Source organism: Andrena cerasifolii, chromosome 16, assembly GCF_050908995.1.
Source record: "Andrena cerasifolii isolate SP2316 chromosome 16, iyAndCera1_principal, whole genome shotgun sequence".
Classification (NCBI taxonomy): domain Eukaryota; kingdom Metazoa; phylum Arthropoda; class Insecta; order Hymenoptera; family Andrenidae; genus Andrena; species Andrena cerasifolii.
Window position 1 is genome coordinate 3631717 of NC_135133.1, and position 18770 is coordinate 3650486.

Here is an 18770-nt window from a genome sequence, read left to right on the forward strand (position 1 = left end):
CCCCGTTCTCCCCTCTGTTTTTATTTTCCTCTCTCGTCTCCTCCCTTTTTTTTGTCGCAAACGCGAGAGCACGCCGGCGGTCGTAAATTGTCGGATGAAAAATTGCCGGCGAATTATTATAAAATTAAGGGCCGCGCCGCGGCGCCCGTGTCGCGGCGACGCGTCGGATTAACCTCGCGGGCGAATCCGTCGCTGTTAAACGAGAATCGACAGCGGTCGACGGAACGGTGAAAAAGGGTGTGTTATGCGGGTGGGGGTAATAAATCGAGGCGAGCGAGGCGACGCCATCCTGGGAACCTTTCATCGCGGCAAAATGGAGAGACGCGCGCGATCCATTTGATTGAAATTACAATGGTTGTCGATCGAGTCTGTTGCTTGTCGATTTCCCGGCTGGGAAACCAAATAAAGCTGCCCCCCCCCCACCCTCCCCCAGGGGCCGATTGAATTCCTCCGTCGCGAAGGAAATTCAGAGCGACGGGACAGATCGATGCCAATTACACCGAGTAATTTCTATCTTGAACGCGAGCCAGTGTAACGGCCAAATGAAAATTCTCTCTCGCCCTTTTAAACGCTCGCAATCGCTACGCTCATCTCCGACTGCCGTCCGCGCATAGCGAGTTTCGCCTTCCATTTTTCATGCGCGAACCCGCCCCGAGCAGGCTCGTAAATCGCCAGATAGCGGGGGCGCCTCTCCGATTATTATAAAATCGCGCGATCCACTCCCGCGAGCCATCCACGTGCGAGATTTCTATCTGCGCCGATCGCGACCGCCACGAAATTCCCCGTCGCCGCGGGATCCTCGTAGCTTCGAAACTAACATCAGGGACTCGTAACTAATTCATGGAGCCCGGCGGGTCGCCGGGCCGTTCGTGTTGATGACGATAGCTCAATCCCAGCGCGACAAGGAGCGTCCCGCTTCGACAAATTAACCGCCCCGGCTTTATGAACCGCGGCGAAATAAAAGGCGGCGTTATACGTATCGCAGCGCGGAAAAAATTCGCCCGGCTGGTAGCTCGTTGGAGAGGTTTATTGCCGTACACGCGTATCGTTGTCGCGGCGCGACAGATCCAAGGGACGCTCGAGGGAAAGGGTTGCGAGGGACGATTGGCCCTTTACGTTTACGACTGTTTAACGGGCACGATTTATTTTAGCCGGATCACTCGCGGAGTTTTTCTTTTAAAGGTTCATCAAACGGGTTTACTTGGAAGGCGGACTCGTTAAAAGTTAGGGGGAAACTCGAGACGCACATTTCCTCGGCGAGAGTAATCCCCCTGGAAAAGAAGCGTCACAGAGCAAGGTAGTCTTTCCCCTTCGTCAAAGGGTGGTTAGCCTGTTCGTTTAAGGGGGCCGTCTCATTTTTGTTATGGTCCGAATCGATCGAAGCGTCCCCAGTAAACAAACGGACCCTAATGAAACTACCGCGGTCGGTAAAAACAACTTGTACAGAGGTGACATCTCCCGGTACTCTGGGTAGATAAATTTTGTACGCATAGTTGCCACATGTTCTGTTCTCTCTGTCTCTGCCGCGCTGTTGCCACAGAGTTCTATCTTTTTATCGAGAAGTCTTGAAGGAATACAGCACGAGAGCTGCGTCTAGCGTCAGAGCCTCGCTGAACGTAGCAATAATGAAAGATAGAGAGGTCCGAGAGTGTAAGAAGGAAAGAGGGAAAGATACCAAACCTGACACCATTTGAACTATCGTTATTCACGATGTTACACGTAAAATTTATTTGCAGAATTGAAAGCCCGTTTCGTTCGAAACAGTCCGATTTAAATTATTTTCTGTCAATTTAATCGGCAGAATCACTTTGATATTGATAAGATGAAAACTAAAGAAATTCTGTTTCTTGATGAGCGATACAATTTCGCTCGGCTCGAGCTTCGGGGGACCTCAAGAACGAAGTCCTTCGATTAAACAAATTATTTGTGGCCGACGGATGAATTACCGTCGAATAAACTGATTCATCTGTGGCGTTTCAAGTAAAACTAAATCTGGGTTATTTTTATTCGACGACGAATAAAGATAATGTCTCTTTAATTTGATAGTTTATTTCAATAATTTATAATGCCCATCTCTGGATGAAACCTATACTAATTTGCGTATCAATATCCCTTCTAAGCTTCGCAATTCTTATTATCTTCTTTCATGCTGTGCAATATTTATATTTATTTGTGAAAAAAATATAATGATTGTTCAATGATTGTTTATTTTGTTTGTTTTAATAGAATGTAAAACTTTCACATTTTCTATCGTATCGGCATGAACGTTTCAGTAACATACTGCTGAGATTTTCCAGATGAAAATGAATTTAAACACGGTATAAATCGGATTATTTTTAAACGATTTTATTTTATTCAGCTTGGATTTTATTTGCATGGTTCAAATCTGGCAACTCAAATTTAACCAACTTATTTTTTAGCATTATTAGATTAGAAATGTTTCATTTATATTTAATTATCTAGTGCAGTTCTAGAAATAACCCGATTTATACCGTGTTTGAACTCATTTTAGTCTGGAAAATCTCAGCAGTATGTTACTGAAAACGTTACGTTTTACATTTTATTAATACATAAACCACTACAAGCAACACTGTATACCTTTCGAGCCGAGCAGCAGCTCAAGTCCTCGGCTCGAAGAGAGATCGCGCCGATTCGGATAAACACGCTGCCGAAAGTTGTTCGAAGCCTTCGAATAAAAGTCGAATAAACTAAGGATAAAGATGAAAACCTTATCGACGGTTCGAATAAACGTTCTTCATATAAAAAAAAATTATCTTTCGCCGTCGAATAAATTCACTTCAAATAAATTTATTCATCCGTGGTGTTTGGAATAAAGATAAATCGTGCTATTCGAAGCTTCGAATAACGACTAAACATAAAGTATCTTTTATTTGAGTTTATTTCTTTATTCACCGTGATTCATTCAAGCTTCTCTGATGACAAAATAGTAATAGGGGAAATGCAGCAACAACGCGATACGATTCTCAATACGTATTGGCGACTATGTATTTCCTACATTTATCGGCTAGTTTGGACTTCCACCGGTTCTGATGGTAGATGGCACGAATATACCATCAGCGCCGGTGACAGAGAATCCTTGAAGCCTCATTCTGTCATTTCTCGAGTCTGTCACAGTACACGATTCATAAATTCATTATTAATTCAACGTACGATGCTTATTAGCGTTCAAACGCACCAGACCACCCTGCACGAATGCCCACTGGTAGCAACTATACCCTCAAAAACTTCCCTCGTGCCGATTCCAGGACGAAAGTTGGTTGAAACGGTTTGTTTACTACGTTGCGTATATGTACACGCTTTTCCTAGCTTGTGTGAGCGTACGCACACACTTCAAGGCCCAGTGAGACGGCCCCCTTAAACGAGGGGAGCGGTTAGAGGGACAGGCGACGCGTGGAATCACCCCCCGACAAAGGGAACCGCAATATTTGCGAGGCGCTGCCGGAAACCGCAGGACTCCACCTCCCTTACGCTCCTAATACCCTTTGTTTCTCGTGTCTTCTAAACTTGCATACACGACGCTGCTTTATTGGCGCAATAAAGCAAACGTCGATCCGGACTCTTCCGTCGACCTTATCCCCGAATTGGCCCCTAAAGTCGAGCCGCCCCCGTTGCTCCCGCTTGATTAACGCGATAAAGCGTGGCCGTAAAGCCAGCCGAGCTGGGCTGCGTTTTAATTAACGCGCGATTCGGCCCGTCTAGTCGCGCGTCCAAACGTCGGGAAGCACCCCCGACGACCAAAGGATTCTGGGGCATCGACGTTCCTCGCGGAACGAGCAGAAAGACCGTTAAAAGCGGGGGACAACCCGCGGAAACGGCCGAGACGAATGAGGCGCTTCGACACTATTCTCATTACAGTATACCATGTCTGCTGCGCTCGCGTCACTCTTAATCGATAGCCTCTGAGAATGAAACCGGAATAAGGATAAAGGCTCGTCGTCTCGTTAACGCGCGTGCCCGACGCTGGTGCGATTAGAAAGAAAAACTCCAGGACAAGAAGTTGCATCGCCTTCCTCGACCTCCTCTCTGCGAGATAGTGGAGAGAGGTCGATGAAAATTGTACCTACTGCCTGCTTCCTGCTGGCGATCCCTTAAGTTAAGGGGTCATTCCGGTAAGACGGGTTGAAAAAATCGATTCCTTCTTTAAACATTTTTCGAAAGTACATCTCCTCAAGCATGTACTGTTAAATTTTCATAGAAAAATTCTAATTATTTTAGCTTCCCCTCGGCTAACCCTCGGCCTCTATACATGAAAACTTTGGACGCGTTTTTCTCGAAACGTCATTTTTTCACATCGTGAAGATAAAATCTCAAAATCTATCGAACCGATTGCTTTATAGATTTTACTGTTTATTCTGCACACCTGTGACTCTCGCAGGAACTACAACCAAGTATATTCATTGAGTCTAACTTACATTTAAAATCGAAAATAGCAAACGACAGAAGCCGAAAGCAATTTGCTTGCACTTTGCCCGCCATTTTGTTAATTTTTAAGATAAGTCACTAATTATAGTCCGAGCGTTAGCGACAGTCATACTGATCAAGAATCTGTTTGAATTTTTGGGTTCAGATAAGTCTGACAGCTGAAATCGCCTTCACGAGCGAGGCATGAATTTTTAAACATGTCGTCAAGAACGCTTTCAAAAGCATTTTAAAAGCAGTAATTTTATTACCTTTAAAATTTTTATTTACTGTAGAAATGCAGTTTAATAAACAGAAAAAGGTTTTATTCCATTACTATAATTATTTTGGTCGCAATAAATTCCTGAAAATCGTTGAATTTATCGGCGCGCTAACCGGAATGACCCCTTAACATAACAGTCAACTCCTGAGTTACAGAGAAATATGCAAATACATCGTTGAATGAATCTGGAAACGGTGGAGGAATGAGAGATCGTAACGATGCTTTGGACAAGCGATGCATCGATGCTGCGCATCTAATTAAAGGAAGTAGCAATTAATGCCTATCGAATACTTGTAATCTTCTTACGTACTTCGTTTGCCAGTTAAGCGAGCAGTGGGCTCGTTGCGCGGAATGTCTCTCATAGAGAGGACGAAAGGTCGGAAATTAATCGGCCTTTGGCTCGCAGCCCCCTGCCCAAAGTTCCCGAGTGCCGTCTCGATTAAACTTCTCCCCCGAACTTCGAAACAACACCCACTCCGGGCCCATTATTATTGATAATCGGCGGAGCAAAGATGTCGCAGTAATTAATTGCAGGGCTCGGTTGCTTCACCGGAAGCCTTCGAGTCCCTTTGAACGATAGCGCTGACCGACATCGAGCAAGAAATTCTCCTCGATCGAGAGGCGTAAAGAACGACCGAGAGGTGTTTCGCGCCCTCCACCATTTACGCTACTCTCGCGGCTGTACGTACGATCCGGCGAGAGTAACGAACGAGCAAGGAGTTCTGGCCATTCCCGGAAAAGTTGGCCGAATTTTACGGTTAGTAGGCAAGTTCGTGAATTACCGAGAACAAATCAGGCAACTTTTCCCCGGGCGCCGTTTAATTTTCCCGCTAACGACCCCGCGCGACTGTTCGCGTTCGAATCGATCCGCCTGCGGGCAAAAATGATCGCCCGATCGACTGGAATCGCGTGCGCGATTCCTCGGCTCCGCGCGCAACGACAGACAAATTACCCAAATATCATCAGCGATTGGCTGAAACGAATCGGGATCGACGGTGGTCGAGATAGCTCGAGCCACGGCGGGAGGAACGGCGAAGGAAAAGGGGCGATATCGACACCGAGCTGCGCGCGGCCAATTAATTTGATAAGAGCGGAGGGGGCGAATGAAAAAGGACCATCCACTTCCGCGTCATTGACCGCGATTAAATGTTTGTCGAGATCAATCGGTAATCGGCTGTGCACTGTCGATTAGGGGCCGAATAACACGGAGCGTTCTCCAAACTAGCTGTGAACTGAAAACTATTAGCCTCACATTGTGCAAACGCACAACGTCGTGTTGCCGATGATGCGCGAGCGTCCTTCGAGGATCTTAGCAATTGCGCGGGTTCGTTAGCCTTTCTTTGAGGAAAGGGTTCTCTAATAATCCGTCGTGCTTTCATCTTCCGGAGGTAGATATGTGCAGAGAAACGAAGATTTAATGCCGAAGCGATGACAAATCCGACGATCACGATTGTTTGAAGCCGTCGGACGCGGAAGCGCCGATGAAGCGCGAGCACGTTACTCATAATAACAGAGAGCGATCGACGGCGTCGATTTGAATATCGACGAGCACGCGTACGAACAAACGGCGTGCAAATCTCTCGATCGACGTAACATTTCGGTCTGAAGAGAAACAGAGGGTTGGAAGAACTGAGAGAGAGGGAGAGAGAGAGAGAGAGAGAGTAGGGACGATTTTGCGTCGGGTTTGACGTCGCGTGCACCGTCATGATACACAGAGTGGGTTGTCGACGATGGCACGATACCGATATAGAAACGCTACATTTTCAGGCCCGTATCTAGCCCCCGGCGAAACGCGTTTCCAACACGCCGGCGGCTAAAAGATTTCGCGGAAATTACATAATGGCGCGATAGTCGAGCGCCCTTTACTTTAAACGTTTCGATAAAAGCAGCCCCGTGTAACGCGTAAAGCTAACCGAGGGAATGAAGTATTAAACGTGTTGCTTGTCGGCGAGTCGAGGTTCTTTTTCGCCCCTTGTCTCGACGAATCGCAGCCCCCGAGTATTCCACTTACAGAGAAACGATCGCGCTTGATCTCGAAGGGAAATAATCGGTGGCTGCCACCATCTACAGCAGAGAATAAAATAGAAACGAAGCGCATCGATGACTCGGGGGGTGCGAGACAATCAATTATCGACGGGGGATGAAGGAGGCGAGGGTCGTAGGGGCTAGGGTCGTATGCTTAACACGACGTTGCGCCTCGTCACAAGCCGTCGGTGCACCGCGGGAACTATGAATCAAGCAACCAGCGTGGCCGGTCGCCGCAGCCCTCGTTTCCACCCCGGGCCGAACGACGGCCGCCATCGCGTCAGCCCGGGGGCAACGTGGCAACGCGCTATTTGTTATTTCGCTCTTTCGGCGACGTGTTCATTAATCAACCCCGCCGCTCTCTTTGCCGGTCGCTCAGCATGTTTCATCCCTCGTAGCAAGCCGTGACACGCCATCCGACAGACTCTCCGCGTCGCTTTTTCCTTCCAGCGTCTCTGCTCTCCCTCCAACCCCCACCCGCGATTCGGATCGATGGGGGCCCGACACGGCGAATCTGGAGTGCATCGAGGCGGTCTCGCACCGAGGCGGAAAGAAATCCTGCGACTTTTATCGCGACAAGCTTCTCAGAAGTATGCAGAGGTATCGCTGGAAGAGGGCAAGTAGTACGAGTCAACGCATCGAGCTCCGGCACTCTGCAGGCTGCGAAAGAAACGAGCTCGACAGCGAACTCTACTCTCTGCCGCTTTTGCCGAGGGAAGGGGACAAGTTCGCGACGATTCCCGTCGATCATACGCGCGGCTGGGGATCGCAGTGGAAGAGGTCAACGATTCGGCGAGCGCCGCTGAATCAACTGTTGTGTCGTAAAAGATCCCGTTGCATTTATATTACGACGATACTGCGGCGCGCTCCCCGTGTTTGTACTCCCCTTAACAATTTGATATTACCCAGCGGGGCGCAGTATACTCAGCCCCCGGGGCGGAGGGGCTGGAAAAAGTGGCTGGCGAAGTATTGCTCGCGAAATTGCCTCCGACTCGAAGCATAATTTGCATAATCTGCTCAAGCAGCGACATCCCAGGAAGTATTCGAAGCTCGCCGAGAGGCCGCGGCCGTTTCCCCCGGCAGAGTTTTCCGAAGGAATCGGCCAAGTTATCCTCGGAGTCCAGGGAATCCATCAGCGGCGCATTATACGGCGCAATTTTTCGCCTCGCGGCCACCGGTTTCCACTTAACGATTCATCCCGACTTGTGGGCGGCGAGGGGGATTAAAAAAGCAGAACTGTCGCGCGCAGTTGCCGGTCGGATTAAGTTGCGGGGATATTAATTCGACTGGCCCATAGCTAAAGTGCTTTTACGCGTCCCAGCGAGAGCGGCCGAAAGCTAGCGAGCCGGCGCGGACGATGCCTGAAATTCACTTCGAGGGAAGAGGATTTCGCGTCTGATTCCCAGCACGCTGGCCTATTCGTTATTAACCGGTTACGTGGGTGCGGGCACGTACGGGCGTGGGCGCGAAACGAACGGGAGAAAAACCGGGGGAGAGACGGAGAGGGCCGCGTACGAAGCAGGGGGTGGACGCGAAACGAGCAAGAGAAAAGATAAAAGGGAGGAGGAGGCGGGCGGGGCGCGGCGTGCGCGGGGAGCCGAAAGGCGGATATTCACGGTATTCCCATGATGCCGGAGGCCGCGTGCGGTCCTCACTGCGAAACGTCGTTTAACGATTAGCCGTGGCGAGCTGACGCCGAAATTCAAATTTAAATGGCACTCGCGGGAGGCTCGATCGAGCCACCGGTTCTCCAGGCTCGAATTTATGCTGGAATTGGGCTGTGACCGTCGCGGAAACGTGGCAGGGGTCGAGTCCGGCTGCGAGTTGCCGATGACCGGGGTTACTAGAGCCAGAGGGAAGAAAAATCGCCCTCCGCCATGAAAGGTCAGTTACAGGCGCCTCCGCGGAGACGCGAAAAGTCTCCTTCTTCCACCTTCCGCGGTTTTTAGTTTCTACTCGTTGCTGGTGATGGACGGACGGCTGTTCGTCTTGCCGCTACCCAGCGGCTGAACGGGAAACGCTCGTACGTTTCCTCTCGCCATTTGCCTTGTAAAGTCGTAGCGCGGATTGATCACCGCTTCGAGAGGGTGGGATCTCCAGCGAAAATGACCAAGTCGCGTGCCTCGGCTCGTGGAATCTTAAACCGTCAAATCTCGAGACTCTGCCTGCGAGATAGGGGCTGACGCGAGCGGGACGAGGAGGCGAATCCGCAGAGCCGCGACGCTATTCGGGAATACCATGCGCCGAACACATAGCGAATACGTAGCCGGGACGGTAAGTTTCGCTGCGCGGCGACGACGACATTGATGGAAACGTATTAACTGCCCGAGGCGTTCTCGTTGCGACGCGGAACGTCCTGGATAATTCGAGCGTCGCATTTCGGCTCCCGAGGGGAATGCTGTAATTACGCCGAGCACGCTAGTCAAAACTGCCGCTCGCCCAAGGGGCGGGGGGACGGTTTTTCCAGCACTTTCAACAGACCTTACAAATTTCACAGCGTCCAACGAGTTCACTTTGTAGTGGTCTAGTCCGATAGTAGACACCTTCGACTATGGCTAGGTAAACTTGTCGAGCGGGACGAGCGAAGTGCCTCGGCTCCGTTCGAGCGAGCGCGAATGTTTACGTGGGTGTAGCGTTTCGAAAAGCGTACGTGACTCTTAGGATCTGCTTCAAGAGCGGCCTCCGTACAGGGGGTGTCTGCATGTGGGTCGGAAGAGCAGGGTGCTTTGAGAGAGGACGAGTTAGTGGCGGGTGACCCAGCGAACCGCGGCGGGGTGGCTGTCTCGCAACAGCGAAGAGTGTGGTTTATTTAGCTCGGTGTACTATCTGCAGGGACACGGCAACGCTAATAACGACAGCGCGAACGAGACGGGTAGATCAGAAAGAGTCGCATCGGAAAGTCCCTGGCGGCGCATTCACTCGATTGTTCAGCTCCGGCAGAACGTAGTGGCATCCAGAGTGTGTGCGCGACTGGCCCACAAAGTCGCGCAGACTTATTATTCCTCTTCTATGACCTCGCCGGTGGACATAATGGAATATCTTCATTGAATATCCCTGTTAGCGACGACCGAAGCGACCGATATTTCTCGTGGAAATAATACGATGGCAAGGTAGAGGATTCCTTCTGCCCAACATCCTTTCCTGCCCCGTATTCCACGTTTCTATCATTCAGCCGCTTGATCTCGATACCAGTCGATTTCAATGAGACTAGTAATGGGCACATATTGTGTCTGATAAGAAGGAAGCACATCGAATTAGCCACGCTGGATCCTCCTGATCTCGTGGTACAATACCGGCTTGGAAAGCTTCTGCTTGCGAATAGGGCTAATAAGGTTAAGGACTTCGTCTTCCACGATATTATTCTGGTGCTGATCCTCGCAGTAACTTCCTCTAAAGTTGTCTGCCTGCATCACGTGCACCGACAAGTGTTTCCAGGTACCTTATCAGCGAGGTACCTTCTTCACCCTTCTCAGAACATGCTCACGCATCCATAGCAAATTCCCCGGAACCTCTTTTCTCCGTTACCACCGCGAACACGCCGCCTCCCTCCTATCATATTTTAACCAAATAGCCCGCTGCGCCATACCATCTTCGAGGAAGTTACCGCGAATATTCCCACGTCATTGACGCGCCTGAGCGTGTGTTAGGCACTGAGACGATCAGTCTTCAAAGTCGTTCTAACCCTCTCGATAATCGAACACGTCCATTCCCTTTTCGTAGATCGAGGCGCAATCCGTTCGACGGAATCAATAGGCAGAGCCCTCTAAAATCCTTCGCCCGAACGCGAGCGTTCCTTCCCTGATGGAGATCGTTCCTCTTAAGACACGTATTGCTTCATAGAGTCGTTTCTCTCGGCAGCGAGAAGCACGCCTCTCGAAAAGTTTATTAAAACTCCGGCTGGATTCCGCCCGGAAGTTTTCTCGAAACTTCGGGACACGTACTTGGTGGGGAAAGTTCGGAAGTGGCCGCTTTAAGAATTCTCTTTGGACGGCGCAGATTCCGCGGTGAGATTCACCGCGGCGATGGGATAATCGCATTACCCCGCTTATTGGCCGCGATATCGTCGGTGGTTCTGCGTAATCCGGCGAATTATATGAATCGCTTGGCGACGATTCTAACCGACGGTATGTCTGATTTCAGTGAGGGAGGTGACGTTGTCCGAGCTCAGGGACTCGATAGCGAGGTTACGAGAAAGAGTGAAGCTAGTTTGCCGGACGAGGGGCTCCCCGCCCCCGAGGGTGCACTGGCTGAAAGACGGGATACCGCTGCACCCCCGCAGAGGCCTCAGGATTCAACACAAACGGTGAGTGACAACTTTTATGACTCCTGATTTCTCTCCTCTTAATGCCCTCCCTTTCCCTGCCTGTCACGTGCAAGGAACCTGCGACTTTCTCCGAGGAGTGAGAAGAGTGAGCCAGGCCGGGGATACGCGGCAATCGCTAATCTCGCTGGCGATTAGTATTCATGAGCGAAAAAAGCGGGGTGCGGTTAAACAATTTCGCAGGGGGGGGAGTTCTGAAAAACGGTCACGTGTGTTCCATCGTCGATCCGTGCCGCGCCGCGGGAAAGCGTTCGAATAATGACTCGTTCGGAGCGCGGGAACTTATCATTTGCGGGGAACGTACGTTTAGAGTGCCACCGGGCTGCTCTTAATGGACGCTGGAACTCGGAACGGCGGTGCTTGCTATTTTTACACTCGCGAGACGCGGGAATTACGGGTTTCATTGGGCGAAAAGAATTTAACGAGGAAAAACGTTCCACCGCCTCATCGGTTGAACGTGTAAAGGGACGTTGTAATGAGGGGTGTTCCCGAGTGGAAAGAGGATTCCAACTTATACATACATTAATGCCCAGTTAACGAAGCCGCTTCGTGTTTGGCACCGATTTCGTTGCACGAGTCGCGAACTTTCGCCGCTTCCTTTCTCCTCGTTCGTCATCCTCTCCCCCCCCTGATCGCAGCGGTCGAAGCTTCTGATACCGTTGCCAAGAATAATACTCGCGCGACATCGATTTCTGGCCCGGGTGTCGCGTGCCGCCGTGCAATCGATCCTAACGACATAATCGCCGTTATTACAGCCCCGCGATTCTCTTATTGCCCGGCTGTCGGCCCTCATTCGATACTGGAATTCACGGCTGGAAAAGATTCCAGCCGGCTCGGAAGCTTTCAGCCGCCTCGTTCCGCCGCGGCGGGGATATCAAACGGTTCCCCTCGGATATCGCGACATCTTCGCGTCTCGGTGGGTCTCCGGCAGTTCTCGGCTGAGCGCCTCCCGCTTGGATCTCGCTCCCTTTTGCCGGCAGACGAGCCACGAAATCGCGACGAAAGATTGAGAGACGGGTGGAGGAATCGTTTGGGTGGCGAGCACGTGTCGAGGGCGTTAAGGCGATTGGCAGTTTGTAAATCTCTCGCGGAATGCCGCGCGCCGTGGCTCCGCGCGGAGGCTGCACGGCCCTGCGAGCCGTAATAATTTCAGACGGCCTTTCGGCCGGATTTACTATCCACGGAGGAACGATTATAGCGAAAGAGCCGGCCCTCCTCGCTGATGACTCAACTGTTGGCAAGACTCTCGTTTCGCCGCTGCCACTCTTTAAACATGATGTAGGTATTCGTGTGGCAGACGCGCGTGCGTGTGCGCGCCGCTTTCTCGCTCCTGTGTCTTCAGCGCGCTAGGCATGGAAACTAGGGCTGGGATTATTCGAATAATTTAATATTCGAATATTTTACAAGTATTCGAATGCTACGAATAAACTTCGAATATTTGAGTATCCGAATGTTATTATTCGAATACTGATTTATTCGAATAGTATGGTGTGAAGTACGTCAAAATTAGCTTATGAGATTTCACCCTGACAAATGAACCTAAAGAACTTGATTTATAATTCACACCATACTAATCGAATACTTAAATATTCGAATAATGGATATTCGAATTATATTCGAATACTTGGATATTCGAATTATATTCGAATACTTGGATATTCGAATTATATTCGAATACTTGGATATTCGAATTATATTCGGCTCAGCCTTAATAAAAACGAGGCTTCATACTCTGAGCGACCGTCGTGTTTGTTCGGACCTACTATTCATCTACTAAGTTTTCCACGGTCAGATTAATTGTCAAGAGCTTGTTGCAAGGATTTGTTTTCACGCTCCGCAACGGTCACTGCGTCTGAGACCCCTTTTTGTATCCCGAGTCCCAAAATATCATTATTACTCTGCCGATCCCATTAATCGTGCTATGGAGGAGCTAAACCAGTGCCCTGCAGAATTAGATATTTTCTTAACCTCCTTCGCCTCGTTTAGGACTCTGGTACTTAGGAGACTACCATCTCATTAATTTGGGCTCAGTTTTTCTCGTTACTTTATATTTTCCGTTTTATTTTATTTTTTCTGTTTATGTTACGTTATTTTATATATATTTATTGTACTAAATTGTTCAAGCTTTGTATTCTAAAGGGTTCTCCCGTCGAAATAATAATAATAATAATAATATTCGCCAAATAATTGAGCAACTGAAGTATTCGAGTACTCGAATACCGAAAAATTCGACAAACAGTCCCGGCCCTAATGGAAACCCTGAAGCTTTTCCTTCCTTTCTTGCCTTTTTTCACGAGAGTCTCCGATTTCCGACCTTTCCCACTCGCCGCGGCTCTCCGTTTCCCCTGTTTTCCGTATTTTCCGCACTCTCAGGCTTAATAACGCAGGCAACGCCGCTTCCATCCTCGGCCAGCCGCCCTAACCTACCCTCGGATTTACAATTCCAAGGACGCGAAGTTTGCGAGGGGAGATTAACTTTTTGTAATTAGTGGGGGCGGTGCAATGAAAGTGATTCGACGGAATTACAAACGCCGGCGAATCGATGGAAAAGTACCACTCCGCGCCGATGGGGGGTTATTATAGAATTTTTAACGAACACTCCTGAGTAATTAGAGACCGAAAAATGGGTTTTCCGTTTTTTCGCGTGCGGGCTGGGCGAAAGCCCCGAGAGCGCGTCGCGTAAAAAAGAGAGGAGGAAGAACGAACACTATGATGGGGCTATTTGTTCGACGAGACCTACCTACGAGCGGAATTTTTGCGGAGCTTTCAATGAACCCACTCGTAATTAATTAATCGATACGACACACGCGAGAAGGTCCTCGCCCCGCCCGAGCCGGTCCCCAACGAAACCGGTGCAACGCGAGCAGGTATTCGCGAAACGTTCGTCGCGAATTCTCGTCTGCCATTAATACAACTTATTGCCGAAAGACGCTCGAGTCGATTCCATATCGTCCATCAGCGCTCCATCGCCCCCTTTCGCTGTAAATTAATCGACAGATCGCCGGGAAACTTGCAGCTGGATCGTGGAAAAAAAAAGCGAGAGGACGAGGGAACCGAGGGAAACGAGATGGAAATTAATTGCATCGTTCGATCGAAAACTTCTCCATCGGCTGTGTGGCTGGGCGCGACACGTTCATGGAACCGCCCTCAAGCTCCATAAAATCATAAAAGAGAAAGCCGACAACCTCGCAGACGGCCGACGCGTGCTCCACCGTAATTTTCAATTACTGTCCGCGGTGCAGCCACTTGGAACGCGGTCGTTCGGCTTTAAACACGTAACCACCTCGTAAAATCAAACGCGTTCGCGAGATTTTCGTGTCCTTCGATCCCCCGCGAGCATGAAATCACCTCGCGAGATGCACCGGCATTCTCCGCGGCCATCGTGGACTCCTTTGGGTAGTTCGGTACCTTGAGAACGTTATCTTGCAGCAGCCCGAGTTCCTTGATGGAGGAATTTTAAGAGATCGAGGGTACCGAGATCGCGCTCCACGATCCGCACCGCGTATCGAGATCCTCGAAGACGCGGGCAACGAGTCGAGGGCATTCAGGGCTCCTCTTTGAACACCGGCAAGCTTCGGGGAGCTTTGATGTCTCTCGTAATGGAACATCCTTCGGTTTCTCTTTCCCCGTCTGCTTCTCTGGCTAAAGTGTGGAACTTCGCCAAGGGCATCGATAAGATACTGTTGCGCTATCGGAGGATAGAAGAGGACGGAAGGGGAGCGCGACACTTTCCACTGAAATTTCGCGTCAATCAAATTAAAGTAATAAGCGAGCGAGAGCAGCGACTTTTTCGCCCGACTAGAAGCTCGATGAGATCGACGAGATGCTCGAGGGACAAGTCTGCGAGGGAAAGGCGAGTCGATTGAACGCCCGAATGGAAAAGAAAGGGCGAAGTCTTCCTTTGACGGTCAAGGGGACGATTTCTCATTTTCCTCGACGAGACGAACTTTTAAGTGCTTTCCTATCGCGCCCGAAAAGACCGTCCCCTTGCCTCGGCTTCGCTGGATCGAACCGCAAAGGACGTTGCCTCGCTGGCTAACGAGGAAATGCGAGCCGATAAATCAAGCCCCAAACGACCATTAAGTAATGCGTTCAACGCCAATCAACCATCCGCGGCGGTTCGAGGGGTTGAAAATCGATACAGAGGGTAGTCCGTTTTTGACGAGCTAGCGGCTGACGTCTCGAAATTTCTACGTGTACCTGTTGAGGGGAATGCTACGGGAATGCTCGTAGCAGGCTAATCGACGATCAACCTCTGCTGCGAATGGATTTAGTACGAAACGGAGCAGCGTCGGCTCGCGAAGGGTTTAGGGGTTGGGGGAGCAGGAGGGGACGGGAGGAAATTAAAATTCATTGGGCGAGCGTCTTTCGGGGCTGCGATTCAGTCGACCGGAGCGTGCAGCTCCTCGCAATTATAACATTTACCCGTTAATTTACGGGCGAGGGGGCGCAAAGAACGTCGCGGAAGCACTCTCGATAAGGGCTCTCGCGCGACTGTGCACTTTTGTCAGCCGGCTTACCCCGCCGGTACTTACGGATGACAAATTAGCGAGATAACTACTGCCGGCCGGATAATAAACGCCCGGGAACACGGTTGTACGTAACGGCGACGCACGAACGTGATAATTTCGGAATAATTGCCAGCCACAACCACCGGCATTGATCAAACTTCAACGGGGAACGCGCGATTCGTCTTCGCTGCGCCGTGGGACCGCCGGTCCCGTCGCTTGATTAATTGTTAATATTAATTTCGCGGCCGGATATCGGCCCGATTTCCGACACGGTCGTTCGTCATATCGACGTTACTAGTTGTCGCGATTAATATCACCGCGGAGGGGCTTAATCGACGACTTGTGGCGCGCGCGTTCTTCCGCCAATCGCACGGACCGTTTTGCATGGCAATAGGGACGGGATATATAGATAGATAAATACATCTGCCTATGGAAGCGACGCGAGTGCGCGAAAACAGCGCCGGGTTCCAGTCTACCTGTTACTGGAGATGGAGAATTTCATTACGACGATAAAAATACTCGAGCAACGACCGGATAGGAGCGCCATAAAGACTGTCCTCGAACGAGATTAGACCGCGGGAAATATGACGCCTCTCGAATTATCGAACCATCCGTAACGAAAGTGTCTGGAGGTCGCATCGTCTCGCCTATAAATGCATTTATGAGAGTCGATTCGATTCCGTCTTCTATTATTCTGTCTGGTTTGGCGGGCATTACGAGCCCTTAAATCGAGTCGCAGGATCCTCGGTTCCCGGGCGAAAGTTCTGCTCGTTTGTTTCTCAGTGTTCCGCGTTCCTTGACAAGGCGACCGAAACGATCGGTGCGGTATCGAGGAGAATTGGAGACCCAGCCGTGGTGGAGCGAGCCGGGAAGATTTACGCGGCATAATTTCCTGCCGAAAAACGAACGCCACGCCGCCCCGAGAGATTGTACCCGCGAGTAAATCGTCGTGTAACAGTGGCGGTTCGAGGGCGCGGGCGTTTTTCACTCACAAATCTCCTGGACGACCATTCAACGCGCTCCTCACCACCGAAACGGAACTACCCCGGAGAATCTTAACCCAGCGCCGAGCGGCGTTCGTTGCTCGTTACAAGCAGCCCCGTACGTGCTACCCCGGCCAGGAAAGATTGCTGGCAATAAAATGTTAATAGGTTAACGAGCGGGAACCGAATCCTCTGGGGGACCCTGCGAACAGTCCGCTAGCCTTAGCGCTGTCTCACCTTCGCCTTGTAAACTCGCGGCTTAATGAAAATTAATAAATCAGCGGAAGCCGCGCCCCCAACCGACCCATCACCACCGCCGGCACGAAAGGCCTTTTCCACGGGCTGATTGAATCCGAAATTAGAAAGACCTGCCGCTAGCCACCGTCTACCTCCCGGTAGCCAGCCACGGACTGGGGCGAATTTGAGTAATTAGCAGCATCGCGCAGCTCGCGATACCGCTTTCCCAAGCAGAGCAAACCGCCCGCGCGATTCCTGGTGTTCCCGCGGTGGGACTCGTTAACGGACATAGCAGATCAAAGACAAAATTACGGGACGGCTGACAACCAGCAGGTGCAGAGTTTTTCTGGCGAAAATGGTCCTCGCCCGCTCATATTTATCCTGTAACAAAGTGTTCAAACACCGTCCCAGATTCGCACGCTGTTGCGCCGCGGCCACAAAGCTTTGCGACACGCCCGCACAGCGCGCGCGATTGTTTTATGTCCCAATTCGCGCGGATTCATTTACATCCGAATGAATAATGGGTGAACGACGACGCGGCACTCTCCGGCCTGCTACTAATTAATTTCGCGTCCCATCGATTATTCTTTTGTCGGCCGACTACCGGCGAGCCGCCCACGGGCCTCCGTGTGTTACCCTATCGATTCTACGGCGAACGTGTCAGTCACGCCTCTATGGCGAACAAAATCGCGGGCCGCTTCCAAGGAGAAATAAACATGCGAAACTACCCTCGGTTGCCTTCAGCCATCCCCCAGCGCGTTAGGGAACGAGCCCGACAGATCTGGGACGCCACAAGCGACTCGCAACCCCGATGCTCAGCCCCTCAAAGCGGTTCGATTGTCAAAACACGCCCTCGTCCCCGTTTGCAAGCTCCTTTTAGCCAGACTAAGATCTCGACGGTGCTCACCGACGAAACAGACGCGTCTACTCCGTCTCCTCCATCTCCTCCTCGCGTGGCCCGCGGCATCAATATTTATGATCAAACAAACCAGACAACGCTGCACAAACGTTCGCGATCCGATAAACAAGGAAATGGAAATGCACAGGCGAACCGGTCGCTCGAAATCCAAATCGCTGGTGTAATATGTCGTAAAGCATCGAGCTGCGAATCCCCAAGGAAAATCCACGAAACGATACTCCGCAGCGAGAGCTACGTGCCCCCGCTCTGTTTACGACGAATGGAGAAGCTGCGAGAGGAAATGACGAGAGTGTTCGGCGAAGGGAACTGTAAGGAGATTTCGAGCGCGTCTGACCAAACGCGGACCCTTTCCACTGGGTCGTCCGCCAGTGGATCGGACCGTCCTGGGTCAGACGCGCATGCCGTGATCCTCTGTCTTCCCAGGCAACTATTCCACCCTATAATCTTGTAATTATAATCTTCGTAATGCCGGAGCAATACATGCTATCGCGAGCCAACCAGAAAGAGATGCTTGCGCTCCGCTCCCACATTCTTGCAGCAATTTCCATAGGAGCGCGTGCTCGCCGTAGGTAAACAAGGCGGGGGAGTCAACAGGATTTTTAACGGGCAATTTAGAGTCCGCCCGGGGACCATTATCCGCGGCACGCCGGGGGATCTTTATGCGCGTCGCGCTTCGTTACAAACACTTTTCACCGGAGGATCCTCGAAAGCGCGCGGTAATCATAAAGTTTATCCCGCCGGCTGGCATCGAGTAGCTTCGCTTTCGAGAGAACCTCCCGAAAGCCTGCCGCGGCCGCAAGGGCTGCCGATAAAAAGAGCAGAGGCCCGCGAGCATTTGCATACGCTCGCAAACTATCCCGCATTTTTCCCGATAAATATACTTTCCGGCCGCGGAGTTTAGCCGGGATCAGCAGGCCGCCCGGCTCCGATGCAGATTTACGCAAAATAGGATTCCCCTCTTTCGCCGTCGCCGCGCGAAACGGAAATAATAATGGCCCTTTAGGGGCTCTCGATCGACTCCCCCCTCGCGGTTCCACGGCCATTCACGGGCAGACAGAGGAGTCGTCGCGCC

At 50.9% G+C, this 18770-nt stretch overlaps 1 protein-coding gene and 1 long non-coding RNA gene across 3 annotated transcripts in view; one reads left to right on the plus strand and one right to left on the minus strand.

The window, feature by feature from the left end:
* Positions 1–18770, plus strand: part of Vn (membrane-bound neuregulin protein vein) — a 276994-nt gene that overhangs the window by 163314 nt on the left and 94910 nt on the right. For both annotated transcript variants that reach the window (XR_013087358.1, XM_076829034.1), the window contains exon 2: positions 10868–11030. Coding sequence is in view for 1 of the 2 variants with exons in the window: in XM_076829034.1 (XP_076685149.1) it covers positions 10868–11030 (163 nt within the window). In the remaining variant the exon portion in view is untranslated. The remainder of the gene's footprint in view (positions 1–10867; positions 11031–18770) is intronic.
* The window catches only part of LOC143377586 (uncharacterized), a 96835-nt gene that overhangs the window by 18720 nt on the left and 59345 nt on the right, over positions 1–18770 (minus strand). The window lies entirely within an intron of this gene.